General features: G+C 37.2%; 1 protein-coding gene across 4 annotated transcripts in view; it reads left to right on the top strand.

The window, feature by feature from the left end:
* The window catches only part of ARHGEF28 (Rho guanine nucleotide exchange factor 28), a 305,822-nt gene extending 281,114 nt beyond the window's left edge, over window positions 1-24,708 (top strand). For all 4 annotated transcript variants that reach the window (XM_037801233.1, XM_037801232.1, XM_037801234.1 and 1 more), the window contains one exon: window positions 23,504-24,708. In XM_037801233.1, the coding sequence (XP_037657161.1) occupies window positions 23,504-23,667 (164 nt within the window). In that variant the 3' untranslated portion in view covers window positions 23,668-24,708. The remainder of the gene's footprint in view (window positions 1-23,503) is intronic.
* Window positions 24,709-25,534: the final 826 nt, after the last annotated feature.

Genomic DNA, 25,534 nt, shown 5'->3' on the forward strand with positions numbered 1-25,534 from the left:
AGTTCGTATTTAAGTAACAATCTTTTAAGTGAGAATATGGTAAATTCTAATGTTTTTAAATATTACATGATTCAGAAATGGGCACCTTATTTGTGTAACCCTTGTGGAAAGAAGCTTTGCCAAAGACCTTCAGGCAATTTCCCGTAAAACTGAAAGTGGTGTTAGATACTATAAACTTCAGGGACAAAGATGTATTTGAAAATTCTTCAGGGATTAAATAATTATTTTTCTCTTTGCAATATTTTTAGGTGTCATGAAAGCTTTAGTTTTTTTTTTTGTTTTTTTTTTTGTTTTTTTTTTTTTTTTAATGTGCCAAAGCTAAACTCTAATTTATCTACCATTGTTGTGAGACTTATTTCAGGAAGTGAATTGAACTTCATAAAAAAAAAAAAATTGCATAACAGTAAAATTGTAATGAACAATAAATATTTTTTATCAAGCCCTTGTTAGCACAAAGAAATTAGGGCAGAAAATATTAAGTCTATAGCTTTATTAAGGCGTATTTCCAAGCCTTGGCCTTAACTAAGGGGCTTTGGAAATTTTGAAACTTCTCTGTGATTGGGAGGAATGTTAGATGCCTGTACTTTGGATTGCTTAAATGAAACCAAAGCTGAAGATGTCATTGTGATGACAGATTATTATCCAGATATATCTGTGGAAGTGTAAAGGAGGTCAAAATTGGGAAATTGGCAGGCAACTCTTTTTCTCTTTTTTAGAATCTTGACACCACTTTGGGTGATGTTTTAAAGAAAAACATCATATTGCTTGCTCTTGGTAATCTACATCATGACAAGAGCATAAAGAACATGGGCTCAAAAGACTTAATTTTAATCTTTCTCATTGGCAAGTGTAGATGATTGACTTTAGCCTTTTGCAGATTTCCTACCAGGAAAGGGAAGCATGATATTTGCTTGTGGAGCCTGGTTGGTAAGCCACGGGTGCACCCTGCCAACTTCCTGATTGCATAGTTCTCTGGGGGCAGGATGGCCATGTGAGCCAACTGGGCCAGAGCCATCCTGCCTTATTGCATGGACCCAGAACATAGTAGCAGGAGAGCAGAACCAGCAGGTGGATGGATTTAGAGGCTGAGCAAATAGCCATGCAGCTGCCTGTTCATCCCCTCCCTGGATGCCAATTTGTTTTCAACAAGCTGTTAAAGTGGGAGTCTATTCAGTGTGAATATTTCCTGGGTTTGGTCTTAATCCATCCTTAACTTAAAAAATGAAAGAAAAAAAAAAATCAACCACATATACATTTGCATATATATACATGTACATTTACGTATATATGTATACATGTATTTACATGTGATCTGTGGGCCACAAGTTTGACTTCATTTGTACAGTGTGGCTTCTTTCTAGAAGTGATTGAAGGCTTGGGTTGGGACGGGAAGCTGTTTGTAATATTTGCCTACCAAACATACCTGAAAGATAAGGCATGCTCCCTTATCTTGGAGTGACTCTCCAAGACAGTGATCCAAAACCAGCAAAGGATGCATCGCTTTTTCCGTGTTTCAGAAGCTGGGCCTGCCTCCTCCTGCACCCCAGTGGCCATCTGACCAGAAAGATTCATCCTTTAGGGCTTGCTTAAAATTTTGAGTGTTTAGCTGAGGACTGTTGTTTTATGTTTGCCTAAGAAGAATATGAAAAATATGACCATCTGGTTCGGGGGTGGCAAACTTTTTCAAGGACCGGATAGTAAATATTTTATTCTTTATGGGCCATAGGCTCTTTGCTGAAACTGGTCAACTCTGTCATAGCTCAATAGCAGCCATGGACAATACATAAGCAAATGGAATTAGCTGTGTTCCAGTAAAACTTTACTTACAAAAACCAGAGGGCCGTAGTTTGATGTTAAAGGACATCAATTCAAACCCTGGCTCTGGCTCTTATGGCTGCATGATTCCCAAACTTGACTTTCCTGGTCTGTACAAAAGGGGAGGAAGTGTTAACAGGACTAAAAGAAAATGTCTAGTGTGTCCTAGGGATCCAAGCTGCATTAGCTTCCTTCCCACATTCTGGAAATAATTCAGTCTAATTGAGATCCAGGGGTGGCCTGCTGATAAAAATGAAAATGTCTCCTAAATATCATTAGGAAGCCAATAGTCTCAACTGTGATTAAAAAAAAAAAAAAACAGCTGAAACTTGGGGAACTTTTTTACTCATGGAATTATAGTAGAATAAGAAGGGTAACCATGTGTATGTGTGGGTCTAAGAGGAAGCATCTGTTAGCATATCACCAGAATTGTCCAGGGCATGAAGCACTGAAAGCATCTCAGTTTGCTTCCCTGTTCCTTTCTAAGGCAAATGAAGATACATTGCTCACCCACATTTTCATAAACAAATGTAGGCACACAGCATCTGACAAGAAGCCTGCATATCTCAATTTGGGGTGTAGTGCTCCCATGTCTATAGACTACCCATCCCTGTTTGGTTGTGTTATATAATATATCCCTGTCAAACTTGCAGTCTTACTTTGGTTCCCTGTGTAGTCTTTCCTACTAGGAAGAAAAAGTCAAGAGGTCCCTATGAGTGTTCTGGTTTAAGCCAGTTCTCACGTTAAATTCAAAAGTTGTGTTCTGGTTTCTGATCTCAGTTTCTTTCTGAGTTTTTGTCCTGAAATGATTAGTCCTTGTTAGTCTGGAATAAACTGATAAAAATCAAGGTTCAGGATCACTAAGAAGTACCTCTTATCAGCACATATCATAACATGAATTAATTTCGTGTCATAATTTATTTGACGACTGCCCATTTGTTTGTTGCTCTGTCACATGCTCAGTGGTTGGCATATAGTGAACATTTGGTAAATATTTATTAAATGATTGAAGGATTCGAGGTCCACTCCCTGTAATAGAAATGAAAGCAACAGAGAGCTTGAGCCAAACAGCTTGATTCTTTATTGAGGCAATGAACGAAGTTGAGAAAAGATAGGAGAGAGGTGGGATGTGGTGGTGGTAGGTATAGAAAGGATAAATGAGTGCCTGAAGCTAGCTAGCTGGATAGAGTAAGTTTCAAAACTTTTTGTAAGATTGGTATATGCTAGATGGCATTCTTAAAACATCAAGGAAACAGCAAGATTGTTTGTCTTTAATATCTTCCTGGATTCCAGGTGGCAGCCTTTAAAAATTACAGACTTTTCTTCCTCCTCATTAATGTTGAGATGAATTGTTTACCAGTGTGCAATACTAGTTTTCAGTTTGGTGTAGGCACTCCTTGTACAATTATAAAGAATATCTATTTGAGTTATTTTTCCATCTAGAACATTATATGTATGACCCCATATGGCCATTTAGCCCCATATGACCATTTGTAGCAAATGAAAACTTAAAACATTAAAATGTGTTTTCTGCAGAATGCTGTAATTTCTTCTAAACAGGTAGAAAGAAACCCATTATTGTCATTTTAGGAAGATGGCACATAAACAATTTAGCATTTAATTATTTTATCAGTAACAATTAGCTTATCTGTTCACTAAAGTATTTCTTTTTTAACCATAAAGTAGCTTGAACATCAATCAATTAAACATGGGGGGCTAACTCAACATCAATTCAACACTTTCTTCAACTCTTTTTCTTCTGCTAAATCCTATTTAACAATCCAGTGTATCTCTCTTCCCAGGCAACACCTTTATTATTTGTTTAGTTAAATCCACAGCTAGGATGTGAACCAATTGCCCTGGCATAGCCTTCTGCTTGTCAGACTTAGAGTATTGCTTGATGTATCACATATTTATTACTGTAGTCATAAAATTAAGTATGCTGGCATCTTGAGAAATATTCCAAGACTGAATCATACCGATATGTTAGCCAATCAATTCTCAGTCACAGCAGGCAGAGGAGGATTACTGTTCTATGGTTCTGTTCAGACTTTGGGCCAGATAATAAATATACTTGCCCCTTAGGTTTGATCTGTGGATATGTTAATTTGCCATGATAAATCACTGTTGAGTTTCCTTGGATAAGAAGCTAGGGTATCCATTCTGGATAAAATATTCATTCAATTTGATTTGAAATGTTAATGCTTGGTTTGAAGATTTACCTAAGGAAAAACATAGGCTTCCAAAACTTCCAGTCATGCAGGGTAGGACTCTGAGTGATTCATTGAATGATTTTGCAGTAAGGCTGTGTAAAATTTAATTATTTTCATGGTGACTTTTTTCTGCAGCTCTCTTTGTGCAAATTGCATTACACCATAGCCTTTTCTTCCTAAAACATATCGTGCTGGATGTTTGGATTAAATGTAGACTATTTGGATCATCTGTGAAAAATACAGGAGGCTCTCTCAGCTTCTCTGGTGAATTGAGGCCATTTTTTAGGAATGGTGCCATAAGGCTTTGGAAGAAACATTTACAAGCAAAACATTGGCAGAGTTTTAATTTTATTTAATGACCTGCTTCCTACCAGTGATCTGGGCACCCTGTGCAGTGATTTGTAATCAGTTAATCATATGCAATGTTATAACACTGCAAAAAGGGCACTGCACTCTAAGAGACTCTTAAATCCATGAGAAACAGAAAACAGGTATTGCATGCTCAAAGACCCCTTCATGTGAAACCCTAAATGGAGAGGCTGTTTTATTTTCTGTTTTCTAACGTGTCCTCAGAACCTCAGTTGTTCCTTGTGAATTCTGAGTTTGAAGTTCCCATTTCTTAAAGATGGTTTCACCCTTTGCAGGGTTTTCAGTATAGGACTCTGTAAGTATTTATCTCACTTGATGTACCCTGGTCATTTAGATGGGGGGAATTCTGGATTCCTCTGGATTCTCGAAACAAGACTATGGTTTTCCTTTTTCCCCTGAATCCTGGGCAATCATGATCAGTGAAATAGGCCATAATTTTGGGAGACTTTCTAGGAATGACTGAGAAAGGAAGCATATTTCCATCCTGAGAATAACACGGACATTTGCTTAGAGGCAGATGGCAGAAGGTGGGATAGCGTGATATTGGAAATTAAGGAGACTTCACATACTTGACTTTGCCAAAGATGCAGGGACTCTCCATGTTCAGGATCTCAGGGTTGTATTCTTTTCAGATGTGCCCTTCAGTCCACTGTTCAGCTATGATGGATATTCTTTCTTATTTTAGCATAGTAAATATAGAGATATTAAATATTCTTAAGCTAAAGCCTAAATCCTTGGATGTCTATGTGTAAATATATATATGTGTATGTGTGTGTGTGTGTGTGTGTAGATAGGTAGGTAGATAGTGTTGTCTTTACTCATTTTTGTATGGTTTTGTTTATGGAATGTTCTTATAACAAGGATATGGGAACTTAATACATATTCTGATTAATATTACTTTCAATGTGTCAAACTTTTGACTTGATGAATTTATTTCTAACGAAAAGTTGTACTATTTTTGATTACTTGTTAATGTATCCAGATTGGCATGAAAGAGTATAAACACATAGAGCTCATCCTGTATTTTTAGACGCTTGTGCTTCTGTTCAGCATGAGCCCTAAAATATACTCACACAGTTTTGCATATGCAAGCTACCTTTCATCAGCACATAATTTGGAGGGGAAACAAAACATAATAAACGTTTTGGCCAAAATGTGATGGTCTGTTAGTTAGCGTGTGGTAGCGAGACCGTGTTTTGCACTCAGACTCCAGTCTGAGAAAGTGCAGTTGTCCACTGATGTCTCCCCTGGGAATGTGGTCTGAAATCATAGCCCCCCTTGGAAGGAGAATGCAATTATTCTGCAAGGGGGGCAGTTAGCTTTCTTTTTGGGTACTCCACTCAACTACTGACATATTTTTTTTTTTTGTTTTTTTTTTTTGTTTTTTTTTTTTTTAGTTATTTTATGCTGAACAGGCACTCTGGAGTAAACCATTGTGAATGATTGGATACTTAATTCATGTTTTATGAGCTCCCTCTGCTCTGAGCTGGCCATGACTTGGCTGCCTTAATGAACAAGGGGCAAAAAGCCTAAATCTGGACTGCGTGAGCCTGAGGGAGAAAATAAAGTTCTGTTAAAAACCATGTAAAAAGTATCTTACTAGAAGAAATTATCATTGCCCTTGGTAAGAAGCAGCAGAATTTTTCAAATGCTTCTGCCAGTAAATTAAAATATTTCTTCTCTGTATTTGTCCAGTGATCACTTCAGATTCAATATCTTGCCTACTGTTTGAAATATCCAGTTTTTTCCCCCCGGAATAGGAACACAATTAAATTCTTTTTATAATGCAAGGTGGCCTTAAAGGTGAAGCGTTTATTTTCTCGGGCAAACTTATCATACTTCTGGTGATGACTTTCTTTCAGTGTTTTAAGGGCAACCATTGACTAGATTTGAGGATGTATAGTTCAGGAAAATTCCAGGAAATATATTCCATGAGGGATTTGATTAAATTAATGAATCAACACTGACAGAAAAAATATCAAGGTTGAAACCTGCTTAGCATCCTCACTTTTGATCAGAGTGACCAAGATCCTGATCAGACATGTTTCTGTGAGCAAAGTAGGTGATATGATTTCTCCCTGCCATTCTAAGGTGATAAGATAAAAAATTCACCCCCTTGAACCAAGGTTCAGCAAAAATAGACGTACTTTCCCAATGTAATAGGCTTTACATGCACTTATCGGTACTTCTCTTTTAAACGAGGGACTTGAATGAATGAATGAATAAATGCATGGATGAGGGAATGCGCATGATTGATATTAGCAGTGGAGATAGCAGTGTGGCATAATGCTTAAGATAGAAGGCTTGGAAATTATGCCCAAGTTCATATTCCAGCTTTTTCTTTTATTACCTGTGAGATCCTGATGTTTAAACTTACTCAGCATGTTTCAGTTTCCTCATCTATAAATTGGGCTTCTAATAGTATCACTTTATAGATGGTGTGAGGATTACATAAGGCAGTATATACAAAATTCATTGACCTTTGCAAGCATTCAATAAACATAGAGTTATCACCATTGCTGTTAGAGAGGAGAAAATCATTAGAAAGTGCATTTAGCCACTTGAGCCAGTTTCCAAAATTGTTAGTCTGATGTCCTGAAAGACTTATTATGTCTCATTTGGGTGTTATCTAAGTAGGCACCTCTCAAAAAATGTTCTACATTTCTACTGGCTGTCTTTAAGTGTTATAGGATAGAAAGTTCCCTGTCTTAGTTTTCCAGAGCTGCTATGACAAATACCACACAATGGGTTAGCTGAAAGAATTTATTGGCTCGTGGTTTTAAAGACTAGTAATCCAAACTCAAGGTGTCAGCGAAGCCATGCTTTCTCCCCGAAGTCTGTAGTGTTCTGGTGCTGGCTTGCTGCAGTCTTTGGGGTTCCTTGCCCTGCGTCTCTGCCTCTCTTCACACAGTACTTTCTCTCTTCCTTGTGTCTGCTCTTCTGGTTTCTTCCTTTGACTTCTGGCTTTTTATAAGGCCTCCAGTAATATGGATTAAAGTCCATACTGATTCAGTTTAGCCATACCTAAATAGGATTTTAGTAGCTCATACTCACAAATGAGCACATACCTTATCTGATAATATTTCTTCAAAGGTTCCTATTTATAAAAAAAAACTGGAATGTGAAATTAAGGACATGTTTTGTTGGGTTATATAATTCAGTCTACCAATTTCCATTAGCAGATAATATTGGGAAATGCTGGTTTGGGGACTGCACTGTTTTTCAGAAATTTTATTATACTCATATGCACTGTGAATCTCTGAAAGTGGCACTCCCCAAACCTATTTAACTCCAAGCATCCTCCTCCCCATCCCAGGATCTTGAAGGACTACTATTCCTTGAAGCACTCTTTGGAAAAAACACTGATGTCAGTGGATGTTGAAATAGGCATTTCATGTGGCATATCCTTCGAATACATTTTTTTTTCTCCTTTGGGAGCAATTCAAATCCAGATGACATATCATGATTTAATTCACGGGTTGTAATTGGAAAGCCAAGTCCAACATGGTGAATTTAAGATAGAACTTTTTTGACTCCCAGGACAGCATTTGAGCTGTGGCTTAAGGTTCACGTGCAGTCGTCTTAGAGGGCTTCTGGGTCAGCACTGGTGGGCTTATTCAGACGACCTGTGTGCTCAAGTTACTCATCCCTGATGAACCCCAGAAAGTTATGTGCTTGGGTCTGGGGGCCTGATCTGGCCTCTAATCTCTCAGCTTTTTCTCATACTACTCCCCCCTTGCTCACCCTGTGGCGTGGCCACATGAAGTTCTTTCAGTTGTGTGAAAGGCCAGACCCCTCTACCTTTTGTACTTGCTGTTTTTCCTCTATCAGCAATATCCTCCACCCTTAACTCCCAGCCTGGTTCCCTGTACCCTTCTTTCAGGAATGAACTCCAAGCCATCTCTTTCCAGAAGCCTACAGAGCCTGGGTTAGAAGCCTCTCGTGTGTGATTCTGTAGTGCCCTGTAGACCCTTTTGTTACTTTCCGCAATACTTTCTCACTTGTTTTCCCTTTAGCCTCTAAGCTACTTTATCTATTTTATTTATTGAGATAATAATTTGCATACAGTGAAAAACACTCAGATAGTGAGTCCTACTGTTAATCAGTTTTGTTGAAAGAAGGTCAACCCAGAACATCTCCATCACTCCAGAAAATTCCCTTATACTTCTTCCCAGTAAGTCACCAACCCCAGTACCAACTACTCATCTGATTTCCATCACCGCTGGTTACTTTTGCTTATGCTAGCACAGAATGGAATCAGTATGTACCTTTTTGTGTCCACCTTCTTTCACAAAGTATAATGTTTTTGAGATGCAGCCATGTGGTTGCATACTTCTGCATACTCTTATATTGCTGAGTAGTCTTCTATTGACGAACATACCACGGTTGGCATCCATTCTTCCATTGATGGATACCTGGCTTGTTTCTAGTTTTTGGCTATTAAACATAAAGCTACTTACTGTGAACATTCTTGTACAAGGCTTTTTTTGTGAATTTTCTTTTCATTTCTCTTGGATAAATAACTAGGAATAAAATTGCTATGGTCATAAAATGGATACCTATTTCACATTTAAGAAACTGTGAAGCAGTTTTCCAAAGTGATGATACTGTCTATCAACCTCCTATATGCTGAGACTGAGTCTTAATTCAACTTGGTTCCTGGTGCCCTGCCCAGTGCAGGGCACAACCTAAGCACTCTGTGTTTATTGAATGAATGGAAGAATGAATGAGAAGCACAAACTATTTTTCATTCTGACACACCCTCTACTAATTGACAGCAAAAAATGGATGCCTTATCTTTCAAAAGGATCAACAATTTAATGGCTTAATGTGTATTTATTATGGGCAGGCAAAAAGCAGGAGGGAATACAGCCCCCTTCTCTCTCTTTCCCTGGATCTACCTCTCGTTTTAGGCAGCCAGGGTGTGCAGGTGAAGCCAGGTACGTAGGTTCACACAGGGCCATAGAAGGGTCCTGATCCACCAGTACAGCCAAGCTTACCTCCTACAGTTAAAACTCCCAACACTTCCATTCAAGGCCCTCCGCTATGTACTTTTCCAGCCTACCCCACTTCCCCCACCTTCGTTCGCTTGCATGAACACACATTTCAGCCAACTCTCCTGAACAACTCTCCTTTTCCTGTTAAAGTTAGCATTTTCTCCTCTCTGCCATAGTGGCTTATTCCACCTTGGATATGTCCTACATAAGGCCATCTCTTCCTGTTGACATCCTGGTCATCCTTCAAAGCCCAGTTCAGATGCTTTCTCATTTCTGAGGCCTTTCTTGGCCACTGCATCTGGAAGTGCGCACGCGCGCTCTCTCTCTCTCTGGATAATCCCTGAAGTGGTGTCCACCTGTGGACAGTGTTCATAACATGTTGGTTTAGCATGATGCACTGTCTTTGTTGTGGTTGTCTGTGTCCATATCTTCCTCCTCTGTGAGTAATAGCTTCTTGAGGGCAGTGTGCTTGGTGGAAGGAGATGGGGCTGCTTGTCACTATGGGAGTAGCAGAGGTTACTTTTCATGATCCTTGTTCTTGGTGGCTGATTGCAGTAAAGAAACACTGAATTATATAGTAATGGTGTGGTTCCTTTTTTGAGAACAGTTTACAGAAGAAAGAGATCTAAAAGGAGAAGGATATAGTGGAAATTTGGGAATTCATGTCTCCTGCTATATAATTAAAGGGAAATTAGCTAACTTTCCTGAAGCTCTGGTGTTAGTCACAGGTCACATGTCAAAGCACAAATATTAACAGCTAGAGTAGATCCATATAACATTTGTATCCACAATACAGTTTTAAATTATCCCTGTCGGGAGAGACAAATCCAAGGGGTGGAGAAGTTTAACTTGTGATTTTTATATTCTCTTTTGCTTATGGTTTTGGTAGTTTAGAGTCCTAATTTTGGTTCTGTTCTGCAAACTGCCCAATTTTCTAACCATAAAATTTCTAAAAATACTTTAATTTCCAGAAATTTCTCTGAACAGAATAAATATGTAAGTTCTTTGATATCTCATAATTTTGCAGTTGATCAAGAGGAAAAAACACATTTGCAGACCTTTAAAATAAAGAATTGGATGCCAATTTTTTTTAGTCTGGTAATAACATAATTATTAAGAGGCAGTTACATTTACTCTCATAACAAACCTAAGTGTAAAAAGAGCACCCAAGGGAGTAAAAGTCTACATTAACAAAACATATCTTCTATATACTACGTTACAATTTTAAAATATTTTTGAATGACAAACTCAAGGCTGCAGTTGGAAAAGATATTTCAGGATTTGGATTCTTAGCAGATATAATTTCAAACAAATAGTAAGAATTCCATAGTGAATGTTTCTCATTTTATAAAAGAAAAATTTATGTTGCTCTGAAAACTGTTAATATCAATTCTCAGAACAGAATAAACATGTAAGTTCTTTGATATCTCGTAATTTTGCAGTTGATCAAGAGGAAAAAACACATTTGCAGACCTTTAAAATAAAGAATTGAATGCCAATTTTTTTTGGTCTGATAATAACATAATTATTAAGAGGCAGGTAGACCTGATTAGCTTGGATGGGTTTTGAGCTAATTGTTTGCCTCATAACAGTGTTAAAGAAAAACACTGTATCTTGTATGCATGAGAATTTTCACAGCTGTTTTTCCCTCTGCTGAACCAGTAAGAAGTAAATGCAGCATTAAAATTCTTAGGTTGATTTCCTGCCTTATACAGCTGGCAGAGAAATGAATTCGATTCTTCTTCCCTCAGCAAAATGAGAGGCATAACTCTTGTCGTGTGGGTGGGGTCATGAGGCAGAGACATTCCAGGAATCTGGCTTTATTTCCATGGGAGGTCAAAGTACAAGTCTCTGGATCCTTAAGAGGAATTCATTGCCCTGAAAATACCACCCTGTCCTTGTAGCTGGAAGCCTGCATGTCATTTAATTCAGCACACTCTTAAAAGGTGCCTCTGCTTCTCCCCAGGGACTCCAAGATTTGAATATCTTAATTTAATCTCAATTATTTAAAAACAGAAATTGACATGTTTCTTCTCTACCTGAAATATTATGGACAATTTCAAACATACACAAAGGTAAACAGAGAAGTTTAACAACCACTCACATACCCATCACTTAGCTTCAACAGATTAGCAAGTCATGGCCAGTAGTGTTTCATCTAGACCTTCCACATACACATCCTATATTATTATGATGCAAATCCTAAAAAATCCATAAACATTTATTCAACCATAAATATTTCAGCATATATCTTTAAAAGATAAGGATCCCCTTACTTTAAGCATTATCACACCTAGGAAAATATTCCAATAATTCTATAATATCACATGTAGTCAGCCTTTAAAGTTCCAGTTGTTTCATATGTCATATTTATCTGCATATATGTATGTGTATGTGTACACATTTTACAGCTTGTTTTTTTGAAAATCCGAATAAAGCCTACACATTGCAATTGGTTACTGTGTTAATGCATTTTTAATATAAAAGTTTTAATTATGAAAAATTCCCAACCTACAAAAAAATGTAAAAACTACATTTTTACTCGTTCAACAAATGTTGACATTTTGACATGTTTGCTTCAAATATCTCTGCTTTTTTTCTTTATTTAAAAGAAATATAATGTTACAGAGAGAGTCAGTGTCTCTCCTTTCAATCTTTTGCCTCCTTCCCTACTAAGTTAAGCAACATACTAAAATTGGTGCATGTAATTTCCATAGTATATTTTATGCTATTTCATATATATACATATTCATGAACAGTATATATTTTTGTCTTAACATTTATATAAATAGCAATTTACTGTATGTGTATGTGAATATATATGTCTTCTTTTAGCAACTTTTTTTCACTCGTGCATATTCATACATGTAACACTAAATGGTTCACTTCAAATTACTATATACTATTCTATTATGTGAACAGACACCACCATATTCACTGTCGTACTAATAAACAGTTAGGATGTTTCCAGTTTTTCCCTATTCCAAATGATGCTCAGTGAATATCATTATGTATACATGTCTCCTTGAGCACAAGAGTGAGTTTATTTAGAGTATAATAACCAGAAGTTGTAGGGATATACTGCCTGGTAAGCTGTTTCTCTCTATAGTTGTGTGGTATACACAATATTACTCCCACTAGCAGTATACGAGAGTTCCAGTTTCTCCAGATCCTTATCAACACAGTATTGCTAGGCTTCCAATTGTCTGCCAACATTATGGGTATGAAATGGTAACTTATTCTTTCAATTAGTATTTCTCTGATTACCAGTGAGATTTAATACCTTTTAATATTTTTGGCTTTTTAGTTTCCTTCTTCTGTGAATTGCTTGTTCATAAAAAGTTTTTTGTAACTCACAAGAGATTTTGGAATTTCAAAAGTATCCGCTTCATTATACAGACAAGTTAATTATTTTTGGACTCAATATATTTTATACTTTTCAGAGGAATTGTATTTGCAATTCTGTATATTATATACAAACAAGTTAATTATTTATGGACTCAGTATATTTTGAACATTTCAGAGAAATTGTATTTAAATTATATATGGACTTTTGAACTTTAGGATTGGAAAAGGACATTTGTAAGTGCTGAGTTCTTTCACAATGGAGAAAGTCATCTCTGTGTGCAGAATCTACTTAAATGTTGTTATTGACTCTGTTGTTCTATCCCACTGAGGCTTTAGCTAACTGCTAAACATTCTGGTTCCCATAGTGTCGTGCCAGTCCCAAGAGGTACACTGGAAAGAAAAGCCTGCAAATCTAACACTTACGAGAGTTGATGCTTCCCACAGCTAGTGTAGTGCATGTGAGAGTGAGTTGTGAAATATTTCTTAGTGATTTTAATTTATGTGTAATTTCTTCCTTTAGGCTTATCAAAAATCTCCTTTAAAAGCTAATAAATTAAATCTGACCTGAGGTTGTACATTTTCTCTTATTAATCAGCTGAAGTTCTTAGGATAATAACAGCTTTACGTGACAGGGTTGAACATGTATCAAAATATATATCATCAGGTATCGGTTAGGGTCTGGGCTTATGTAGTTTAATTTTTAAATATTTATCATCAAACTAATTTATTTTATCAATAATATGTTTATGTAGATTAACTAATACTAGGAGGCTTATAAGAAAAACAGTGGTCCCCACAGTCATGTTTCCTCCTTATATGCTAGTTCTAGGGTGACTACGCATCCCAGTTTTAGCACTGAAAGCTCTGCTTCCTGGGAAACTCCTCAGTCCCAGGCAGACCAGTAGGGTGATCACCATACATGTCCAGAAGCAGTCACTTTCAACTCTCAGTGCCGTCTCTTTCAGTATTTAGAAATGCAAATTTCTAAATAATAAACTTTTATTACTGTGCAATGATTTGTTAACTTGGAAGCTATCTGCATACTTCTTGTTATTGCAGGTGAGATTTTAACTCTGTTACACCCTAACCTTATCCTTTCAACAAGATATAATTCAGTTTTTGGCTTAATCATTAGTACAGGCATTATTATGACATTATAAATATTCAATGCTCAACCAATGAGTATGCCATGGTTAAATTTGTTGTGGGATTTTACATTTTTCCTGGAATTCATAATTGCCTTATTTTTTCATCTGCATAGTTTTTTTTTCCCCACCTGCCACTATTTATTTTTCCCTCCAAAATTCTTACACTCTCTCAGTAACTTGGCAATATTATTTTATGTACACTCAGTACATCCAGTGTCTATCAATTTCCTTTTCTTTCCTGGAGATTTCCCTTTTGGGATCATCTGTCCCCCCTTCCAATAGTTGTCAATCTAGGGCATTCCTTGAGATCTCCCCTGTTTTGGAGTCTCTGTCCTAAATCCCATGCTTTGTTTTTTATGTTATATTCCCTTATGTGATGGGACGTATCTTCAGGACCTTCGTAAGAAAAGCTGTAATGGAAGTAAACTTTCAGATTAGTTGAAAATGTCTTTTTAAATTTCATTTATTTATTTATTTTTGCTCCTCTTATACTCAGTTTATAATTTTTCTGGGCTTAGAATTTCAGTTAAAAGTAATTTTTCCTTACAATGTTGAAGGATTTGATTTTTCCACTTTCTAGAATTGTCATTGAGAATCTGGGACTATTCTGATTCCTGATCCTTTGTGACCTATCCCTGTTCTCTGGAAGCTTTCAGAATAGAATCAGTGAATTTTATGATAATTCATAAATTTATGATAATCACTTAGTGTGATCTTTTGTTAAAATCACTTTTTTCTGGTTATTCATTAGGCACTTTCAATCTGGAAACTTATTTCAACTTTGGGAAATTTTCTTTTTCTTTTCTTTTCCTTCTTCTTTTTAAACTATTTCTACCATTCAGTTTTATCTTACCAGGACTCTTTCTAGTTGGAAATTGTTCCTCTTAGATTGAGCTTCTAATTTTTCTGTCTTTTTTTTTTTTTTTTTAATCCTTTTTCCATTTTTATTTATTTTTTTTGTTCTGTTTCCTGGGAGAGTTTTTTTGTCCTTAACCTCCTCCTAGTCCATTAATGTTTTTCTTAAAACTTCAGCTACCATATTTTTAATTTCCAAGAGATTTTCCTTGTTCTCTGATGGCTAATATTTTATGGAATTTTGTTCTTGTTTTATGACTGAAAGTTCTTTTAACTATCTCTTTAAAGACAGCAATTATGGTTTTTGGAAGTTTTCTTTAGCTTCCTGTGATCCTGCATTGCGTTTTGTTTTCTCCAAGTTAGATTTGTCTCCGTGTTTATTTTAGGCTCCCTCTTTCACATTCCATAGTATACCTACTGTTCTGGGTTGGTGTAAGAATTGAATTAAAAGAGAGATGTATGCAAAGCACATAGAACAGTGCCTGGCACTTAGTAAATACACAAACACTTATACTGTTTTTGTAATTTTAAAGACTTTTCACAAACATGGCTATTTATATTTAAGGAGTGTCCCTGAAATACCTTAAAATAAATGAAGACATGAAACCTATTTGGAAGAAAATAATAGAAATATAAAATTCGTGTTGTAAGAAACCTAACAGTCTTTCGGTTCAAGGATTTTCGCAACTTCATCTGTTTTATTCAGTTTTGAGAGGAGGTCTGGTATGTTAGAAATAACAGGGAAACTCATAAAGTTTGTGAAACAATAAAGTTTAATATGTATCATTGCAAATTAGAGAAAAATTCAAATTTATCCTCATAGTAAAGATTATCCCCCTCATTTATATCCTGACATAGTTTTCTCTGGGGAGAAGGGCTTGAAGTTAGCCCAGAAATTGCTAATAATCTATTGCCTATGTTGTCTGTGTCACAGCCTATAATTTTGGTAAACCCATGGGTGTGTGCTTTGTGTGTCAATATCATCTGAAGCATGGTGGGGAAAAGGCTGAGAACTGGTATCAATTTCAAGTGTCTAAGTTTACATACAAGAAAATAGAAGTTCTAGATGTGATGATTATTACCCGAGGTCTGAGAGTGGTTTAAAGGGGGAAACCCTATAGTGAAATTCTGTGGCAACTACATTTTCAGTTTGATTCTGAACCTGAATATATCATTATATTCATACAAAGAAGACAAGAATTACACTAAATGAAATTTTAAGATAGTTTCTAAACTTTAAAATCCCTGTTTGGTGATTCTCCATAACTCTAATTAGAGCAGATACAATTTTTGAATCAGGTAACTTTCATTCATTCAACAATATGTATTGACGCCTACTAATATTATGATCTGAAATTTATTTTTAAACCACTGGACTAGAAGTACTTCTTTTATTTCCTATTTCTTAAATGTTACCTTTTAGCTTGAAATAAACTCACACTAAAAAATAGGAATCCATATTCCAAGAGAACCATGTCAATTAATCGCTATGGACAAATGCACCCAGGGTATACAACAAGATATTTTCTGAATTATGTTTCACCTAGGAGATGTTATTAGGTTTTTCTAGGTAAGAGCCAAGACCATGCCTGAAACCGTCCCATATTTTATGGATAGCTATAAAGTCAAATGAACCTTATCCTTTTTATAGCATAGGTTCACAAAATTTGTGTACCTTTCTAAATAGATATAAACCCATACATGGTACTTGCCAACGGCTTGTCATACAATTGCGTTAAAATTGATTGAAATATACTTTGCATCCTGAGGAGGCCACTAATGTACTGTCACAGCGTCCTATTATATCAGAAATTATAGCAATTACACTATTAGAATAATCCAGAACCCTTTACAGTTTTACTCATATATATGGAAGGCTATGGACTTTATTTATGTAAAATTTCAAACATATACCAAATAGAATCATTTAATGAGTGCATTTCTTCACACCCAGCTTTGACAATTACTAACCCCATAACCAGAATATCATTATCAAACAAACGAAAAAAAATTGACAATTGGTACTTAAAATCATGATGCCAGTTGAAAGTGCTGTTCAATTTCAGTACTTGACTTTCTCTAAATGTCTCATTAATGTCTTTTTTTTTTTCCAGTTGGTTTGTTTCTATTGGGATCCAAATAATTTAAATATTGCATTTGGTTAGTATATCTCAACTCCTTTAATTTCAAGTTCCTCTCCTTTTTTTTTAATCTTACATTTTATTTGTTGAAAAGACCAGGCCATATTTTTCTGAAGAATTTCCCACATTCTGGATTTTGCTGGATGTATCCCCTTGGTATTATGTAACATATTCTTCTGTCCCTATATTTCTTGAAACTGGTAGTTGGGAATAGATGTTTGGTAAAATGCAGGCTTTATTTTGTGACATGAAAAAACTTCGTAAATGGGGTTCGGTTTCCTATTGCATCCCATTGAGGCAGACAATGTCTAGTTGTCTCTTTTTTTACATATTACAGTTGATCCATGTGTTCAGGCATTTTGAGCCTGATCTAGCCATTATAAAGTTCCCCAACAGCTTTTCTCCTAATGGTTTTAATAGCCATTGATGATTATTGCCTGAGCCCATTATTTCAGTAGGATTTACAAAACAATCACAGTCTAGTTATCAACTATTTGGTTACTCTGAGCTTCTGAGTTTGGAAACCTCACCTATTTTCAGCTTCTCATCCCTGATTCATTCTGGCATCTTGGTCATTTATCATCTCTTTCATTGCCTTTAAGTAGATTTCTAGTTCTCTAGTGCAGTATTCCCCAAGTGTGTTACGTGAAACACAACCCTTCAAGGCACACTGAAAGAAAAGACTCCTGGTTAAATGGCCTTGGAGGATAATGCATGCTCATTTTCCCTCTTAGAGATTTATAGTGCACATAAGCATCTTAAATTCTGAGGAAGCTGTCAATAAAGAAGCTTAACCCAGAGTTTCATCAACTTATTTAACCACTGTTTTCTTTTATTATTATTATCTATTAGTATATTCTTTAGAGAAACATGCTTTGAAATGCATCTCATGGAAGAGGGGAAAGTGGTACTTGCCCATACTCCTGTGGGGCTTGATAATGTTAAGTCATCACTTCTAAGTAGCAGCTTCCTTGTTGGGAGAAAGATGAGTGAGAGCAAATCAAAGTGCACACAGCAGAGATGATTGACATATCATGGCATAACTTCTGTTAATGTTTTGCATCTTCACTGTACTGATTGCTCCAATTATGTGTTTCTTAGCATCACTTATAGAGCCAACATAGATTATTCCAAATATGGAATTCCTGGTAAGAAAACTAAAATCAAATTCTCACAGTCACAATTTTAAAAAAAAATGTAACAGTTTGCTTTCTTATTTAAAAATTTATACATGCATGCCACACATGCACACACAAACACACACACACAACTCAGAGGACACCTGTTGTTTTATTTCAGGTGCACTAGTGGTATATGAAGAATGGAAAAGGGAATCATAACACTGATTCCCATCGTTTGCTTCTAATGTCAACTCCAGATTGGTTTTCTTGCCAGAGGCTCACATCCTGTCTGTGGCTCACTCTGGAACATTGAGTTGAGCAAAATTAAGGACAGAGACTGATTTGCCTTTGTGCTGAAGGTACCTGGAGCTCTGTACAACAACTGTTTTCTATTAGAAGGAAAACATGCATTAGTGCTCCTGAGAAGAAAATAGTGATTGCCAGTAATGCCGTCAGGAAATGAGTTTTTTTATTGTTTCAGAGTGTAAGCCTGAATTGATCTTCAAATGGGGAATACAACTTATTTTGAAGAGTTGAAACATTTATGATAAAATCTTTTTTTTTTTTTTTTAGGTAAAGTTATTTTAAGAAAGTGAATTTTGATTCTAGGAACATGCACAAGGAATATAGTGATAAGTACAAATCAGACACTTGATTAAAATAAACAAGAATGGAGCCAAAGACCAGAAGACATGAACTTCTGTCTTGTGACCTTTGTGGGGGAGTTTGGGATGGGATAAGACATGAGGAGTGTTGCATAATGCGTCATCAGTGTTCCCTACATTAGACTAAACATGCTTTTTTCAGCACTGGGCTTCTGAGTGCCTGGACTTGAGAACACTGCTGAGCTAAATTCAGACCTTGACAGTTGATGTTTATGATAAAAGTTGTACTTGTGGTTCTGTGCTTTTTAAATTTAAATAAATTTTTCATTTAAAAATGATCAGGATTTAAAATGCCTTTCAGAAAAAGGCATATGGATAAAGACTATTTTTAAATGATAAACCCTTTTCTTCTTGTCACAAACTTGTTCTTTATGACAGATTGCTCTTAAGTTTGTTGCTTGCAAGAGGTGAGCTCAAGTGCAGATTCTGACTGTGAACATCATCTTTCACCCATCAGTTAGTGTTCCAAATACAATCCTTTAAGGATTATGTGTAAATCCACTTCAAATATGTGTTGTTGGGAAGATTGTAGAGGAGTGGGACAAGTGACTGGCAAATACACTAAAAATGCTATTTTAAATGCAATTTAAGGTAATGAATTTGATTGTATTTTTGGAGTATAAAGTAGTTGAAAAATGCATTCTTTATTTGCACCTCTAGAAAATTATTTGATGAGTTGCTGAGCCAAACTGCATATGTAAAAATTCCAATACACTATAAGAAGTTTGAGGCCTCAATGATAATTTTAGTTCAATCATTCATGAACTGAAGCTGAGAGAGAGGCAAAATGACTTGGCTAAGGTTACATTTTACCTTGTAGTTTAAAGATTTCATTCACTTCCCAGTTTAGGAGTCACTTTATTCATTTTTAATTTCGCACATGGATGTGTTTTACACATTGAGTTTTAATGTCTTGAAAATAACCAAATATCCAGCTGGCTCAAGAGAATAATAATGAAGGTGAGCCAAGGGAGAAAAGACTGATTTTATTTCCTTCCAAGTGTCAGCTTTTCCCGGAGGTGATTTATATAGCTGTAGGTCATCCCGAACCTCAGATTCTCTTCATTGCTTGTTTGAATTTCTGAAAGTGGGCAAGCAAAGTGTGATAATGGTAAACCCAAATGTCAACCAGCAGGTTGCAATTAATTGCAGAAATAGGGAGGCTTGGGGAACTGTCTCATGAATCAATGATCTGTGCAATGTATGTCCCTTGGTAGCAAGGATAATTTCTGCCCCACTTACCTACAAAAGAGAGGGAATGAGGCCAGCCACAATGTGGACATGTATAATTTTTAAGAACTTCATTAGAAGACTGATTTAGACACCACAGTGGACCCCTTAATGTGAGCAAGGACATTTCTTATGCAGGATGAAGTTTTGGTGAGTGAATAGTAGCTCGTTTATGCAATAGATAAAACTCTGAACCAACATCTGACTTCACCTGGCTTGACCAAACTTTGGAACTTTTGTGTGTTTCTGGTTATTTTGTTCTTATTTTAAGGTTATTAATACTCACTCACTTGATTTAGTTCCAGGGATATGGTAGGATCAAATTATTTCTTTTGTGTCAATAAAGGGAAAAGTTGTGTTGAGACACTTGCCTGAAAAGTTCTTTGTCATCTGAGGTTTTGTTTTGCCATAATAATACTTGGTTTTAGTTAGCTGAACTATGATTGTATTCATAGTTCTTTGCTTATTAAAAAAAGAGGTGGTCTATCATTTTTATGCCCATCAATTTACAGGCATTTTGATCACAAATGAAACTGGATGATTAATCTTACTCCCCAAGAATTCTGCTTTCTGAATCAGCGAGGTCTTATTTTAACAAATGTTTTTTCAGTTTGGAGTTCTATGTGATGATCATATTCTCTTGGGTAAAAAGTGTGGAAAAAAGTGGCTGGCCTTGAGAAATACACAACTGCTGGGTTGGAGTTTTCTCAGGGCTAAAATGGGGTAATAAAATCAGAAATCGTGGAACAGCTTCTAATTTCAAAGACAGACTATATGACCCTGCCTACGTAGTTCAGCTGGAAACTAAGAAGGAACATGGAGAAGGAAATTAATTCCTGTCCAGGTGACACACAACCAAAACAACATCCAGAGATATATCTGGAGTCATGGCATGGACCATTCACCTTGAGGCCCAGCACGCTCTCAGCTAGAAAATGCTTTTTCCTGTATTTTTATTCTTATTTGCAAATGTCCTGGTTAACCCACCTCCCACAAAGAAACAAAAATATTTTCCTCCTCATTCATTCTTGGTTCTTTATGCTCCTGAACTAGAGCCTACAATTTAACTTAACATAAAATAGTTCTTTCTGACAGACTTTTGGTTCTTTGAATCTTGTTGAACAAGTCTTTCTCTTACAGCTATTTAGGGGTCTTCCCAGGGACCTTGACTCAACAGGATTTTGGGCTCTTTTCTGCATGTTTCACACCCCAGAAGAAGAAAACTTGCCTAGATTAAAGGCTTTCAGGGTGCCTGGCATTGTCACATTTGTCAGCAATCAGGTCCCAGCTGCCTCATTCAGTGGATGATTTTTCATTCAGAGTAGTATTTTTGTGCACCCTGGCTGGGCCTTCAGTTGGCTGGGAGATGGTATTGTCACGGCCTAGGTGAACTATTTTCCAGTCTATCAGTGTCTGCTAGACGGAGTTGTTACAGTTAGGTTTGTTTGTTTGTTTTAGGTTGGGTAATATTAAATGTCAGAAGTTTAACTGGGAATATTTTTTCAATGGCTGAGGAAAGGAATTGAAATTATGGAAGTGTGTTGTGACCACAGACAGGCATACTTTGTCTCCCAATATGGTCAAATAGGCTGGAGGGCATGATGGGTTGATTTGAAGTCTTGCCATAATAGAGAAATCATGGCCTGGGATTTTTGGTTTTGTCTGATTAAATGGGAAGGGCACTAATTCTGTAACAATTGCCATGTCAGTTCTGAGGAGCTCAGAAAGTCTTGCCTTTTCTGCTCTTTTCTTTCTTTGGTAAGTGACTATTCACAATGTGGTACCTAAAGGAAGATATGTATTAAACATCCAGAGTCTCTTAATTCAGAAAAGATGGTTAGGCCGTTTTCAACAATGAAAAATGAGAGTCCTGAGAGTCTTGATCAGATAGTGGGGTGTTCCCAAGTGGGGATGATCCTCTGGGTTCAAATCTAGATTCTATTACTTGCCTACTGCATGACATTGAGCCTCAGTTTCCCAATCTGTGAAGTGTAGGTTACAACATTTTGAAAACTACAGGGATGATGAACATAAAAGACCTGGGACGGTTCCTGTGTTCCAAGAAGGCACTCGGTAAATGGTGGTAGTTATAGGCATCTTCTGGAGTTATGTTTTCAGTAGCTAGTGAGTTCCCCAGTATTGGAGGTACGAGATTTGGAATCAAGGTCAGTAGAGGCAGCAGAAGTCACCCCAGTGTATGGAAATGATGGAATTTTTTCTTTTGCCTCATTAGCATCTCAAGGATCAGAAATGGCCTAGACAGTTGAGCAGAGCTGTGGAGTGCAACCTCCTCACCTCCTCTCCACCCACCCTCCTCCAGGTCCTCCTTAGCTTCACTGGCACAGTTCTACTTTGGGTGCTGCTCCTGCAGGGGACCTTCATCTACCTCCTGTGGCCCTGGCTGCACCTCCCCCATTTGTCTCTCCTCCTAGTGGAGGAGGTGATGAAATGAGGCACAGTAAAGGCTGCTGCTTCCCCCAAATTGGAGCCTGGTGAGGACATTTTGCCCTTCATTCCAGCCAATCCTTGCTTCCTACCTCCTACAGTAACCTGATAAGATTCTTATCAGGAGGGTGAAAGTCACAAGCATTTTTATCATTAGAACAGCAGTTATGTATATCCATCTAAATCACAGAGGGTTTGAAGAAAATGTAGCAAGGGTTATAACAGTCTCTTGTAAATGACTGGAGAAAGAGCAGGTGGGTTTCAGGGCTTTCTGTCATCCCCACCTGGATTTGCAAGCATTCTTAGCTTTTTGCCCTGGCAGGAGCTGGTTATTTGTAATTTTACCATATTCAGAGAGGAGGGTCAAAGGATCAAGTGTGGAGAAAATCATTTGCAACGTCTTTCTTTCCTTTGTATCAAAATGTCTCTTTGTCTTCCCTTTAAACCATAATATTAGAGGGCTTTACCAGAGAAAGGGAGAATAGACAGTGCCCTGCTGTTGCTAAGTAACCAGGAAAAAAAAAACAGTCATAGTTGATAATGGAACCATTTTCCCTAAGAACCTGGCTGCTCTTGCTAAGTAATTCGTGCAGCGATCACAGATTTGCATAATGCTGAGGCTGGAAGGTCTCCTGCATCCTTCAACTCTTCTCTCCACTCCTTGCCCGTATCAATAAAGTCTCAGATAAATTATCTGGGTCTTGAAGTCAATGCTTGACTTTTCAGTATTCTGAGGGAAAAGGTGCTATGCAGATGCAAATATGGTTTATTGCACACAGCTAGAATACACACTGTTATTTCTAAGAAAGGTCTTGAACCCATTTTGAAAAATAAATGGGTTTCCTTTTCTCCGAGGTAACGGTGTTTTAACAGCCCACGACTGCTGACAGGCCTTGATTCATCTGACACTTCCCTAAGTGTAGATTTTAGCCACAGGAGAAGTTTGCGCACACAACCAAGGATTTTAACAGTATTGATTAAATCGTCAGCTATCCCTTTTGATCCTTTCTCCCTGGACTCCGCCGTGTCTCAAGGGCTGAATTTTGGGCATTGCATTTCCCAACTGTAGAGAGCTCGGATTCTCTGGGAAGGTGTGTCACCTGCCTTTGGGGCTCAAGCTGACTGCCCCTGTAACTGTGCTCTATTTTTGTTGCAGATTTCAATGCCTCACAGACTGAGTTCCCAACCCCCGATGGCTCAAATCCACAGTGCCCTCAGCTGCCCACTTTTCTAGCAGAAGCAAAACTAAATGTACAGACGGTGACCGGACAAGACCGGGAGACCAGAGATGGAGCTGAAGAAAATATTGTTTACCTCTAATTGTGTGTTGTTGTCATTTTTCCAAACAAAACAAAACACTGGCACTTTTGAGAAAAATTGTTCTTCTTCTCCTTTCCTGATGTGTGTGTAATTGTCTGTGTCCAAATTGCCTTAAGAATAATATTTAATATTTCATGCAAGTTCATTGTTTTGGCACGAGTCTCATAATTAAATTATTGCAAGAAGCTCTGTTTGTATAATCTTTACCTTACCACACCTTATTTCAGATTTCTGGAGGAGAAATTAACTTGAATAAGCAGAATATTTAAAAGTTGTTTTGACTCTAGAATAAAATTCCATGTTGCGTTTTTGACTGGATCATCTTGGGTTTCAAAATGCCTCCTAAGACCTAGATGAAACCACTTGAATTTAAAGACTGACATTCGTAATAGGTGTACATTTCATAGTCACAGCGGCTGATTATTGAGAATGGCTGCAGTGCCCCAAAAGACAGAGAGGTAGGTGGGAAAGGCTAGCTTTTGTGTGCTAATTTCTCTTCGGGGCATCAGAAGGGATGTCTCTGGTGAACTTTCAGTCACCACTTAAATGTGTCCCAATTACCTGGTGACCAGGAGGCCACCATGCTAGGCACACAGTTTTGACACTCTCAGAAGCTGAGCCACTTGCTTGGCAGATGTTTCTTCATTCCAATGGTGATGGGCTCCCACGTCACAGTTCAGCATCGTCTTCCCACATAACCATCAGCAGAAGTTCAGAGACACCAGCAAGTCAATTTTGATGTAAATAGTGAAGCTCCACGTGAGCCCTCACCTCTGTCAGCTGGCCCTGTCCTCTCTGGCACCTGGCGCGCCAACACCACCGCTCATGAGGAGAAACACTTTCCTGCAGTTCTTTAAGGAAAAAATAAGACAAAACTGCATTGCTCTCTGTCTGTGAAGCTTGCTGCCCAAATATGCTTTTACACAAAGGAAAAGGGCACCTCCTGCCTTCAGAGTGATACGGATCTCGGTGAGAGAAAATAAATGAGGAAATGTTTTCATCTTGTTCTTGTATACGTTTTGGTCAGTGTCAATAAATATCTTTTACCTCACTATTTTACTTTGTAACCTTAATATTAAGTGTTGGGCCACAGACAATCACACATTTCGCACACAATATCCTCTTATTACAAGTGAAAATAAATGAGTATTAATTTCACCCAGAGTTGAAACACTAGGAAGGAGATGTGATAGGAAGGGGAAAACGTTCACCCATATCCCCATTGTTTTTTTCTTCTCAGAGTTGTAAGTTGTATACCTACATTATATTTTTGCTTAGGCAAGTCAAATCTTAGTTTTTAAAAAGTATTTTTTGGGCACTCTTTTTCTGACTCTTGCTGTTTCTGGCCATTTTGGTCACAATCATGTTTTAAAAGTTCAATGACTGGTCTTTACACAAAATGGATATAATTTATTAAAAATCTGGTTGATCACTTGACCTGAAAGCAGAACTCTTAAATTTCTAAGGACAGCTCCCATTTCTAAGGATGTCTAGGAAGAAAAAAATCTATCTTCCTTTTCTCTCCAGTACAGTCTATGCCAGAGTCCTATGTACCTCGAATGAAGATTATATAGATATTTCCATACCAATCCTTGTTCTGATAATTATATCCTCCTCTTTTCCCTGACAGTGGATATGGAAAGAGTGAAAATTATAGAGATGTTCAAGTCCCTATGGTTTCTCTAAAAATATGTGTGTGCTCAGTTGATTTTCAAGCCCTGTAAACCTGGTTTCAATGGAGCCGCTTTGAGGAAGCCACAGCATCTTTTTGGATACAGGTTCCCTCTTGACCATCACTGGACGTGGGCTGCATTTTATAATCTTCTCTCAATAATAGGAAAAAATAAAGTCAGGGAGCCCCTTCCCC

Source organism: Choloepus didactylus, chromosome 13 (assembly GCF_015220235.1).
Source record: "Choloepus didactylus isolate mChoDid1 chromosome 13, mChoDid1.pri, whole genome shotgun sequence".
Classification (NCBI taxonomy): Eukaryota; Metazoa; Chordata; class Mammalia; order Pilosa; family Megalonychidae; genus Choloepus; species Choloepus didactylus.